Source organism: Brachyistius frenatus, unplaced genomic scaffold (genome assembly GCF_029030835.1).
Source record: "Brachyistius frenatus isolate BFR_SWC_R1_liver_20210118 unplaced genomic scaffold, ASM2903083v1 Contig_38, whole genome shotgun sequence".
In the NCBI taxonomy this organism is placed as follows: Eukaryota; Metazoa; Chordata; class Actinopteri; family Embiotocidae; genus Brachyistius; species Brachyistius frenatus.
The window spans coordinates 3,147,135-3,160,410 of record NW_027210637.1 but is presented as its reverse complement, the minus strand read 5'-3'; the positions used below and the strand labels follow the sequence as shown (position 1 = coordinate 3,160,410).

General features: G+C 41.5%; 1 protein-coding gene across 4 annotated transcripts in view; it reads right to left on the bottom strand.

The window, feature by feature from the left end:
• The window catches only part of stxbp5a (syntaxin binding protein 5a (tomosyn)), a 90,234-nt gene that overhangs the window by 37,999 nt on the left and 38,959 nt on the right, over positions 1 to 13,276 (bottom strand). For all 4 annotated transcript variants that reach the window (XM_069701815.1, XM_069701816.1, XM_069701817.1 and 1 more), the window contains exons 5-6: positions 7,982 to 8,116; positions 833 to 896 (exon numbers count right to left, since the gene is read on the bottom strand). In XM_069701815.1, the coding sequence (XP_069557916.1) occupies positions 833 to 896; positions 7,982 to 8,116 (199 nt within the window). The remainder of the gene's footprint in view (positions 1 to 832; positions 897 to 7,981; positions 8,117 to 13,276) is intronic.

Sequence of the window (13,276 nt, the reverse complement as noted above, 5' to 3'; positions counted from 1 at the left end):
TTAGTGATCCTGACAACTTACATGTATTTATAGAAACAACACCTCTCACGCTCAGTCTTAATGCTTTCAAATTGAAATGTGTGTCACTTTTATGTATGAAACAAAAATAACCAACACAAATCTAGCAAGGCCCTGGGACAACGAGGCTGCATTCAAGCACAGTTCTATTCATAATTATACATGCAGTATGTTGCAAAAAAAAATTGTAGGTGGAATATAGATGAGTGTGAGGGGTTGTCTTCTCAGCCAAAGGCATAACCTATTATAGTCTATAATGTTTAAAGGCTGAGCAAAACTCTGCAGCGAATGAGAAAAATAGTACTATAGGCAGTGAGCAAACTGGCTTCTCAGTTTCAGTTTCATACAGTATTATGAGTAAAGATTCTGGTCTTCAGTCGCTTTGTTGGCAAATTTCTATGTTTCTTGGTGTGTCTGCTAACTGATGATCACTGGAGCAGCATGAAATGTTTCATGGTCATGTGTATATGTGTGAATGCATGACTTTCTCCATAGTGCTCAAAAACACCCTCGGTTTCATTTAAATGTGACTGTTAAGAAATACAAATAAGCCAGAGTGGTTTTTTTTTTTTACCTGGTATTGTAAAGATATACACATTGTTCAGCGCTGCCAGTGCACGGTGGACATAGGTGTGTATGTGAGTGTGTGGGACTAATCTTGAGACCAGGGTAAAGTAACATTGCACTGCAGATGAATTTGCTGTTCATGGTTGACATAGACCAATATAGATGTTATCTCAGAACATGTACATACTCTAAAATGTGAACTTTTGCACATTTGTGGGTGTTTGTCTGCAGATAAATGTACATTTACCTTTCCTTCATCCATGGGGTTATCACTTATGTGGACAACTGGTCCAGGGTGAGCCTTGGAGGACCTTATTGGAGAGACAAAGAGAGAGACAAATAGAGTATTTCTCTTTAAACCATGATGCAACAGTCAGAAAGCACACAAGATAATAGAATAGTTCACACACAGTAATGTATAGAGAAGGTTATGGTGGGGACCAAGTGTCTTTGAACCTGTAGAGGAGGTCTGCTGGGGGAACAGAGCTGCCAATCACTCAGACATAAGACACAAGAATTGAAGGTTGTGATGGAGGACTGTGTCAGGCCCGGCGGTCCCCAGTGGTTATGTGTATGTGCATGCGTGTGCGTTGGTGTGTGTCCCCATTTGCATGTCGTTGGAGAAGACGGCACAAAATGCTCGTCCTGTCTGTGCTTTACCCTCCAGACAGCTTTATGTCAAATCTCCTCTCTCTGTGTGCCCCGTGGCAGCAGAATTTACCTAACCTGCCCTGCCTTAAACAGATGATGTGGGCTGAAGAATGCCAAGGAAGGTCAGTGGTGGAAAAAGAGTGATCGAGCCTGGAACATAACCCCCCCTTCCCCCGTATGATGGAGCAAGGGCAGGGATGCCTGGCAAGGAGAAGAAGAGAAAAGAGCTGCAACCAAATGTAAGTAATGCAAAAATGAGGCAAGGCAAATCCTTGTTTTGGCCAATACCACTACCAGTAGTGCAGACTTTTTTCTTTATTATTTTTTTTATCCATCCTATAGTCTGACAGTGAAGGGCAGGACATGCTGATGATGTTATGAAAACATAAAACAAGATCATAGGGTACATATTTTAACCAAGAACCTGTTTTAGTTTAAATCAATTATCAGAGGATGAATGTTCAATTGAGCTCTGAATATCTGCATCAATCTATAATTAATATTGAAAGGGAGAAGTAATGGAAGAATACGTAACAATTTGTTTGTGTGTGTGTGTGTGTGCGCATGTGTGTGTTAGAAACTAGCAGTTAGTGGACAGGTAGTCAGTCAGTTGTCTCTATATTTAGCCTGTTAGTGCTGGAGCCTTATTACCTAAGCTCTGCTGCAGCCGGAGCTGTTGATTTATCTCATCCCTTCAGTGGCTGTCTCTCGGCGAACAGCCGTCCACACCACACATACACATACACCCGTTTGCATGTCAGCACAATTAAGACACATTTTAACACCTGCCCCAATTGTAAACAAGACCCTCGACACAATAACAAACAATTACACTGTTGCCGAGTTACAAAATGCAACTTCCCTATTAGCCCCTCCTATCATTTGTGGTTTATTTCATCTTGTTTTAGGGTTTTATGTGCAATGTGTTCCCCTGTGAGACTCCCTAAGAAATCTGCTTCTGTTTAGAGTAAATACATCAGACTTGAACATATTTACAAAGTCCACAAATACACATTCAGGTTTGGAGATAAAGGAATCACCATGGCAACAGAGGCAGGATGGGCAGAGCGCAGACAGGCTCCCAAAAATCATCCATACTCTGCCACAAACACACAAAACCACCCACACACACGATGATCAGCCACTCAGCACAGCGAGACGAGACATCTCACTGTGCATGCATACAAATGTATTTGTTTCTATACATGCTTGTTTGGGTGTGAACCCTATTATCAAAGTATCTTTTACAGTTATCACATTCTTGTCTTTCCACTACTGATTCAAGGTTCACACACACCCCTATAGGTGACTGCTAGAGTTAAACTCAATGCCCCATAGCAAATATAATGCTTGCACAGTACCTAATACAATCTTAAAATTCCTCATTTGTTATAAATCTTTATTACACCAAATCTTTCTTTGTATATTAAATATTCCCCCTTTCTATTAATGCTTCAGTGCATTAAAGAAAATAGACCGTTACTGTACGTATGTGTTGCAAGCACACACACAACACCTGAGTGCACACACGCACCATAAAGCAAGAGTCTTTAGATGAGTAGATGATGCAGTTTGAGCAAAAGGAAAGATAACACCTCGTTGAATTTCAAAAAGACACACCCACATTTCCCCTTTCTCACACACACATAATATACATCAATAATGTGAACTCAGTAAAATGATGTGATTTCTGATATTATGTGTGTTTGAATAAAACCATAAATTGTCATCCAGTATGCCTGTTCAAAGGCTTTACTACACACAGACACGTGCACACACAGTCCTGAACATCTGGTGTCATCACAGGTGACAATCTCTGAGGCAGCAGAGGTGCAGTCACCATGACAGTGTTTCCGAGGCAACATGGCTTGAACAGCCCCTTTGTAGCCCGCCCATACCGTATGTGCCCTCATCCCTCACCCCGTTAGACATGTACATGTGTTCTAGTCATCATTATGTAGGATTACATGAAGAATCCTGTGTATGAAATTTCCACCTTTAAAACATGTTCCAGATGACAGTCCTGACCTCCTCTACCTCAGTGAGAACATGTAGAGATGTTTAGAACATGAATGATCAAAACCTTTAGACTAAATCCTCAAACTAAAGCGATCAGGAGCTTTTTGCATTACATCTCTGAATGGGGGTGCCATTAGCAGCTCAGTCATGAAACACATATTCTCAAAACTGTATCGAAAAACAGCGAAAATGAGAAAAGCAACCACTATGTGATAATTGTTGCAGTTAAGGGAATAGTTTTGCATTTTTGAGAAATATGCTTATTTGCCTTCCTGCTGAGAGTTAGATGAGAACATCTATACCACTTAGCTTAGTTGAGCATAAAAGATTGCTCTGTAATAACTCACCCATAATACTAGAACTTAATGAAAGCATATTCCCTCATAAAATTGCACAATGTTGTTTTTAAACAGAAGGAATAACATGTTAATTGGTTATATTTATGGAAAATGGTAGGTTGTTGTTTTTTCCTTTGGGTAGAGGCTGGCTGTTTACAAGTGTTTCCTGTCTCTATGCTATGCTACGCTACCTGTCTCCTTCATATGTAATGGACAAACATGAGACAGCAAGACAGCAAATAAGAGTATTTCCAAAAATGTAAGACCCTTCATTGCTTGGCTACATAGGTTTAGTTTTGTACTAAACAAAACAGTTCAAACAAGCAGGAGACTACAAATATTTGTACTGAACTGAACATAATAATCTGAATCATGATTTCCACCTAAAAATACACACATGGTATTATGTCCCACAGGAAAAACTCACTCTACCGGGCCTATATGTAGAGCCTGGAGTCCTGGAACCACTATGATAGCCTTTGAGGACATTGGAGGCTGCGATGCCTCCCTGGCTCACTGTGGTACCAGCCGAGGACCTCACACATGCATAAAAACACAGTATGCCGGAAGCATACAAAAAAATTTGACCAAGAATTTACCATAGCCTCAGGGTCTCGAGTGGGTGAGTGGGAGAAAACGAGCGTGCACGGAACAGAAGATGCCTCAGGTTAACATGTTCACGTGAACTGTGTGTCATAGTAAGCTGTTAACATTTGCCACTCCTGTCCCACTTCTCCTTGGTTCTCTGTACCCTGTGACCATTTAGCTGAATCAAATCAAAACACACACACACAGGCTGCCAGATACATACATATAAACATTCTTGCATTTACTGCACAGAGCATATATGCAGACAAATTGTGCATGATGTGAACAGACACAGATTTACATGTGGCCTTATTGCAGTAGCCTAAATGCCTCCAGCACTGACTAAACTATAGAGCCTTGCATTTGGTGTAAGATATGTGTTTGTCCAATACAGTTTCCAGTACAGTAGCTTGGGAACAGAGGTGTGAGTCATACAAATACACAGAGCACTGGGCCAGGCCAGGCCTGGGGCCACTGGCACAGCAACTGCAGCCATTCCAAATAGCAGGGCCCCAGGGATGATGACCCAAGCCCACACTACATCTTAGCCTCACTACTGCAACCACAGTAGAACGGAGGTGTACTGGGCAGGACTTGGAATAAAATGTTTAAGTAATTCTTTAAATAACACTGTGTGGGTGAGCATGATAAACATTGTTTGAAATTATGGTCCAATGATAATTTGTTTAGTCAGAAAAATGTTCATTACAGATTCTCAGAGCTCAAGGTGACATCTTCCAATTGCTTTTTATTGTTGTCAAAGCAACAGTTCAAAATCTGAAACAGAAAAAGCAGCACATTCAAATTTTAGACATTGCAACCAGCAATTGTTGTTTGATAAATGACTTTAACATTTAATGAATGATAACAAATATTGCTGATTAGAAATCTATCACTCAACCAATCGCTGCAGCTATAATTGCAGTTACAGTAATTTAGATCAAGGGCTCTCTTCATCTGATAACAGCATCACATGAGGACAATAAGAGAGGGACAGAAGCTTTTGTATTTGGACGGCAACCTTACGAACCCCACAGCTGGCAGCGAGACACAAGGAGAGAGAGAACAAGAGAATCACCTCACACCTCTCTGATCTGCATCAAAGCAAACCACAGACACACACTCAAACAGATATGCAAACTGAGTGCATCTGTAGCGAATCACAGAATTGATTCCCAGCGCTGCTTCCATCTTATAAGACACAATATCGCAACAGAACGGCTGCCTGAGTGGCTGAAGCCTGAACCAAAAGATAAAGAAACATCATTTTCTCAAACTAATCGTGCAGAGCCACAGTTTGGACCGAAACAGCAACATGCCAAAGAAAGTTTTGTGGATTAACAAAGCTGTTATGGTTGGCACAAAAGAAGGCTATATGATGTACGATGATGATGATGATGATGAGCACAATTTAATCTAAAGATGGGCTGAGGAAATGGATCGAGAGCAAAAACAGGAGATGTACAAATAAATGTCGATCAGATCTTAGGAAAAAGTGGAAATGAGAGAAGGGCGAGGGTGTGAGAGTAATGCAGATCAATATTCTTTCATGAATTAAAAATTAAACAAGGCACAGTATTTGTCATCTTTTCATAAATACATGTTACTTTAATATTTCAAAGAGAAATAATTATAAATGTATTATGTTTGACAAGCAAAATGGTTAATTTGTTTCATGATTTTGCAATTTATGACGTCAAAAAGAAGATCGTGAGTCTGTTTAATGTTCCACTTATAAGCTGTGTGTTCTTGTTTTTGTTTTAACATCCGTTTTTCTTTCTAAGTGTAATACTCCATCTCCAGAGTTTTGGAAAGAACTGATTCACCTTGAAACAACATCCTGCGAGAAGTTGATGTTGATGGTTGATGCAGCCAAACAAGGGCATGCAATTAAACCTATATATATATATATATATATATATTTCTGAATAGTAATTCATATTTTAAAATTCAACAACAGAAACTTTATTTTAGTCACAGCAGCGTGTGTGTGTGTGTGTGTGTGTGTGTGTGTGTGTGTGTGTGTGTGTGTGTGTGTGTGTGTGTGTGTGTGTGTGTGTGTGTGTGTGTGTGTGTGTGTGTGTGTGTGTGTGTGTGTGTGTGTGTGTGTGTGTGTGTCTTACGCACCGTGGGGTACCAAGGTCACACGCTTTCCCATTTTGGGCCGGCTGTGTGTTGTAGCACACACAGGTCATACACTAATCACAAGGCTGGAATCAGGTTCAGTCGCCGGCCTCCGGTCTTCATGTGGTAGTGTCCTTGAGCAACTTACTGATCCCCTGCTGCTCCCAAAGGTTGTGGCAAGAGCATTGTTAACTTTCACACAACAATCTGTGTGAGTGTTTGTATTTGAATGGGGAAAAGTCTTTGGATAAAAGCGCTGCTCCAATGCCAGTCTATTATTTCAAGGAACGCAGATTGATTCCATTATTATTCACACTGGCTGTACATTCAGCGGATGTCTTATTAAACTGATGGTTCAAGATTATTTCTTCAATGTAGCCGGAGCTAGAGATGTGTGGATACATCTTCCACGCACGCAGGAGGCGCTTTGAAATCGAGGTGATTTGCTGAAACAATTTGTGGTCTGCAGCAAAAGCAGTGACATCTCAGTGAAACAAGGTAAAGGAGAAAAAGAGGCGAATATAGTGAAACAATAATGGGAGTTATTGCTTGCCCTTCACTGGAGGGGCCCACTAGTATCCACCTCTCCATCATCCATCGCTACTCTCTATCCCATCATTATCGCTCCTTTCCTTCCTCTTTTGCCCTTTTTTCTTAAATTGGAAACCTTTTTCCCTCTACTTCTGCATTCTGACTTTTCTGCAACACTCCTTTCTTCTGGGCGATCCTCTGCTCTGCCCTCTGTTACCTGCATTTATCCCTCTGTCACCACTCCCCTCCATCGCGCTTCCTCTCCGCATGTCCTTTTCCCCAGGCAAAAGCCCTGTCTCATCCATTCCACTCCTCTCCCCTCTGCACTCTCCCTCCCCCCCCCCTCTCCCACCACTCACTCTCGTCTTTTCTTCCCTGCAGCCCTGTCGACGAGACGAGACGAGACGTCTGTGTGTACCATACACTGATCTCGGCAGACACCTGTTCCACCCTCCCTTCCTCCTTCCTCCTCTTTCTCCTCTTTCTCCTCTGTCTCCGCACACGCACACACACACGCACGCGCACACACACACACACACACGCACACACACACACACACACACACACACACACACACACACACACACACACACACACACACACACACACACACACACACACACACACACACACACACACACACGCGTGCGCAGAGAGGAAGATGAGGGGGAAGCGTGAAGCAAAACGCTCCAGTGAATAATTTAAGTCTCTACAGCAGGGAACCAAAATGGAGCCTGTCAAGCTGACAGATCCATTGAAAGAGTGAAGAGACAGGCTGCTCACTACCTGGAATCTGATACTGGGCCGGGAACATGATAGACTGACTAATGATTCTTTCTTATCTCATTACATTTGACCTTTTGCAAGGTAAAATGCTGATTACAAAGCATTCCTCACTTTGGTGATTGCAAGGTGAGTCAATAGACTCTGAGATCAGTGTTGCAGTGCACATGATATGAATTTGATTCCACCCCAGTTCAAATACTAATGTCAGTACTTGCTGTGGATAGAAAACCCCTCCATATGACACAAAGTTATACAGCAGCATGCTAAATTGTGAATAAAGAAGAGAGAAGGCAAAGACCATTTGGGACAAAATGTGCGAGGGAGCATCAGAGGGTAAAACAGCAGGCTGAACCACTCACAGTTCAATGGCTTTGTTCCACATGATGACGTAGCCTGAGAGCATAAAGGACTCCACGTTGACGAGGTGGATGTTCCCTCGTTCTGTGCCGATGTACAACCATTTACTCTGGAAGGGCAGGTGGCAGAAAGTTATTCTGTCAAGAGAAGGAGAGGAGACGAGTGTTAGAGTCAGAAGGAAGGTGGAGAAAATGACAAAAGGGAGGGAAAAATAAGGTTGGACACACCTGGGAGAAAGACAGAGAAAACCCAGGAGATAGCAGCGATTCACTTGATGTTCTATTCTAACCAGACAAATTATGCAAAGTTTTGAGGGGATTATTTGCCACTCCGCCAGGTCGAAGCAGTCAAGAAGAAAAGTGGCAACCCAAAGAGATTTTTTGAGTCATTCAATCAGCACCCTTTCCTCAACACCCACAGGATACATGAGGGCAAAGAGGCACCCATAATTCTCCTGTTTTCATTATCACCCCCCCCATCTCCTCCTTTCATGCATCCATCAGACTTGAGTTTAATGAGAGGTTATAAACCCTTCCCTCCTTAACTGTGGCTATCAATTTATCTTCTCATCCCTTTTTCATCATTTTGTTCTTTCATCCATCCTCCAATTCAACCTCCAACCCCTCTAAGGAATAATAACGTTCAACCTTGGTAATCTGGCTTGCTAATATTTTCAAGGTCGTTCAGCTCCTCCAGTGATCCTATTGATTGTGCACGGTGGTTTGAGCCACACCTGTGGACTTCAGTGCATTGGATCTATAAGACGAAGCCCACAGGTTTCATCAGCGGGGAAACCCAGAAGAGAAAAGCTCGATCCGATTATTTTCTCCCAGCCCAGTATTTCCAAAAAGAAGGACACAGTGAAGTATTTCCCTTGCAACCCTGACAGATTAGCTAGTATTCAGGCATGGAGTCACTCAGCACAACAAGTCGAATATGTTGTCTGCTGTCAGAGACGGATTAAGAAGACACGGCGTGTCTAGAAAATATCACACTGATATGAACTTACAATAAGATTAAATGGTATTTTGACATAGATTAATTAATAAAATTGACACCGAGTTTAAACTGAAGCTCTACGAGCAGTATTCCTGGAAAGAGCCAAATAATCCCACGCTTTAATAACTTTACCCTAATTACAATACAACGCAATTCGATCTTCTGCTTGTCTTCTAATTATGTTCATAATCAACATAACTACTTTTTTGGAAGAAAACACTTTGCAACCAAATTACATTATTATCAACAAATAATGGGAACTCTGGTTATACTGGGCACCTCCAACAATTGGAAAGATTGTGATCTCGGTAAAATACAAAAAAAAAACACTTTAAATTGAAGCACAGGGACACGAACATGCAGATACAAGACTGGTCTCTTGCATCTAAAACTTGGGATTTGCTCCCTTATGTGTAATCTAAGGATGCTGCCACGTATTTAAAAAAACATAAATGTCGTATTACATAGTCACGCATACAATTAACTCATAGCAAAAGACAAATCTGTGTAAATATGTCCTTGCCGTTACTTGCAGTGTCTTTCCTGTATATTTTAATGGTCAGAAAGCTTCTCTCTCTCTCCCTCGCTCTGTGTGAGTCTATCTCATGCTGTTGCTCTAGGGCTGTATTGAGATCAGCAGCTTTTACTACGCACACACACACACGCACACACACACACACACTCACACGCACACACACACGCACACGCACACGCACCTTCCCTCTCTGCCCCAATGCTCTGCTTTACCACATGAATATATTCATATTTTTTGAGAGGCATCGGGCTACTCGACATAAATCTCGTCCACACCATCCAAAATGTGCAGAGAGACGCATTTAACATTTCACTCAAAGTGTACGGTCCACTCAGTAAGTATTTAGACATTTATTTCAAGTATTTCTTCTTTGGGCTCCGTGCTTTAGCTCATTCAGTTTGAAATACCAGACAAAAGTGGTGTCAGTTTGAGCAGGTTTTCATCAACATAGAAAGAACTGTGTTGAAGCCATTTTAACACATTCTGCACAAAGTTTAAGAGATGGAAAGTCATTGAGCAGACACACGTGAAATTAAACAGAATTATCATATTAAATACTTTGTGAAAAATGATTTTAAGTGAATTCCCCAACAGACACTTGTTTCTTTCCTGGTGAGGATCTCCTTTGTCTGCTCTGTAGGTTAAATGTACATACAGCTGGAATATGACGTAGCTTAATCATAAATGGAGTTACATAAGCTGATTTGATTTGATCTGTTCGCTGAGGTCAACATACGTTTTAATGTAGGCGTTTTCCTATAATATCTTCATACACGAGACAAAATTGTTTCTGAGTAATGCGAGATGCACACGTGTGTCCAGGTTCACTTAACCAGCAAGGATGTACCAGTAACTTGACTTTTCATGACAACTTGTGACATCGTTATATCCAGTCAGCAGATGGTCTGCTAGATTTAATGTCCTTTTCCATCTGCAAAAACAGATGTGGCTCATTTATGCATATGAGGATTGGCGTGTGCTGCCCATTGATTCTGTAAATTACAGACACTGTGTGTGCATTCAATGTCTATTTGTCTCTGTATTTATGTCCCTTTACATGCTCATCTATGTGTGTGTGTGTGTGCATAACATGCCCCACAGCAAGTCATATAAGTTAATGTAATTATATATGTACTATATGTAAATATACATATAGAAATATGTTTGATCTGTGAATGTGTGCACATACAAGCTAACTGATTAAGTGTTCTGACACAGGGCCAACTGAGATGCAGTGTCAGGAGCATAATTATACAAATTTTCTCCCAGTTTGTTAGTGTTTGTGTGTCCATTTCTCTGTTAGTGTCAGTGAGTGTGTGCAAATAGGCACAGATTTTTTTTGTGCATTTGTACTTATGTGTGTGTCGCCGTGTTCGCGCTTGTTGTGCATGCACGTGTCTCCTGTTGAAATCTCCAGCTTCAAGTGGTCACGACACACAAAGGCAGCTGCCAGCTTGCAGGCTCAGGGCCAAACACATTGCCTCAGAAATGACAGACGCCTGCCACACAGCACAACTCGGAGACTGAACTGCACTGTAGGCGAGACGCATGAGAGCATGCTTCACTGGCAATGAATTGGGGAGAGGGGATACTTTAGAAAATCCTCTTTTGTAATGCATGGTTTTATGTGATGCTCCAATCAATGAGGATCATCCTTACAAATGGAGTAATCTCTTCTCGCTGTCATTCGAATTCACCAGTTTAAATACTTTGATGTAAATGGCCTTGATTTAGTGGAACTTTCATTTTTCTGAACAACTTTTATTAAACTACCCTCGAGCACTGACCACTAACTGCTGAGTGGCTGACTGGACAGTAATGTGGTACAAAACGGATTCCTCTAATGAAAGTGTCGTTGCTGCAGTGAAATAGCGGGACAGAAGATTTTACAGTTCTTATATTACTTAAAGTGGTAATGTTTGCAAACATATTGAGAAAAATAGTTTTGCTGGTGTTGCCATTGTAATGGCAGGGGAAGATGCTGACAGAGAGAATAATAGGACATGAAAATATGACATACAGTGCATATTAATCTAATACTGTATGCTAATCCTGCCTCCATAAAATGTTTATGTGGCTGATATTCTCTTCTAAAACAATTGTTTGTTTGGTTTTTGGAGTAAATGAGATTACAGATATTCCGCTCAGCATTGTTTGGAATTGTGACTCGGACAAAAGGCAACGCAGAAAATTCGGCGATTATTAAGCAACGACAACAGCGAGAAAAAAAAAAAAGAAGTTGATTAACTGTTGAATAGCCTTTAGACACGGGACAAATTGCCCGTTGCGAAGATAGCACAGATCCAATAGAAGTCAATAAACATACAGTATTCATTTGGCAAAGCTCCAAACTGGAAGGAGGAGCTCCAATCAATGCAGGAGACCTCAATCTACCACGGGGTCAACAGGAATCTAATCTAATACCAGACTGCACAAACACAAACAAACACACACACACACACACACACACTGTCTTTACAACACATCTCTCGAGCACCTTTACACACTGAATCTGTGTCTTTATCACAACTGCAAAAAAAAAAAATCACAAGTTAAATCACGTTCACAGGATTTAATGTACATGCTTTTCTTTCCTTTAAGTATTTCATTGATCCTGGTGGGGAAATCAATCCTCTGCTTTTTGTTCCACCCCATGCACACACGCAAACTAGAAGCAGCAGGCAGCCACACATTGCAGCTTCTTTTGCCAGAGCCTTGAAGAAGGGAACTGCCAGGAATTAACCCTAAACTAGGGGTTGCCTTTCAGCAAGAGGACCTTTTTGCAGTGATGCAACGGTGTTAACCACTGAGCCGCTGCGCCGCATTTGTACAGTTAGAAGGTGAAGTTGGAGAGAAAACGCAGACATAAAAAAAAGAAAAGAAAGTTAAGTAGGGAATTAAACAAAAATCAACAGCCCTGCAGGAATCTTAACCAGTCAAATATCTTGAGTAAACTCTGTTCAACTGAATAATTTTTCAAGCATTTTAAGTCATTTAATTGATGCTGCACTACTAAGTGGATGGCTTAAGGCTGTTTTTATAAGAAAACACTTCAGGCCGGCTATGACTCCTGCTGGGATCGAACCTGAGATTCAGGCTATTTAATTACCAATATTTAGTCCCACTGATCAGCTTTCATAGGCAGTGATTCAAGCAGCTTTAACCATATATACAAAGAGTTATTGTTCAGAAAAAGTAAATTTGCTCAATCTTACCAAGTAAAATCTCTCATTTATTTGTACGCTCCCCCTCCCCCACCACTATACCCCCATTTCGAGGATAGCATCCACATCTGCAGTGCTCTCCTGTGAGGCCAGGAGGTGACGAGAGCATCCTACGCCAGAATGACTCGGCAGGATTTCTTTTGCGCTCCCTCCATCCCCACACTCCTACCCACAGACTGACTCACTGCTCTCTGGCTGAGGCCCAGTCTGTCTCAACTCCTCCTCTCCTCTCTCCCAGTGCCTGCGATCCGATGTGAATGGATGCTGACGCTGAAGGGCTTTCTACAACACTGCTTTCACCCATCAACTCAAATACTGATCAGGGAAGCAGGGGATAAAGGGATTGGGGGGTTAAGGAAGGTGGGAATTAGTGAAGATCTGTTTAGAGTTTTTAGGACTGTATAGACACATCCAGATTATATTTTTAGATCAGCGGTGAACCAAATACAACTTTGTAATTTTTCTCAGACCACACTGTCATCAACCTTTTCTCTTTTTTTGGTTTCTGTGGAGAACCTTGTCAAAACTAAAAGCAAAGT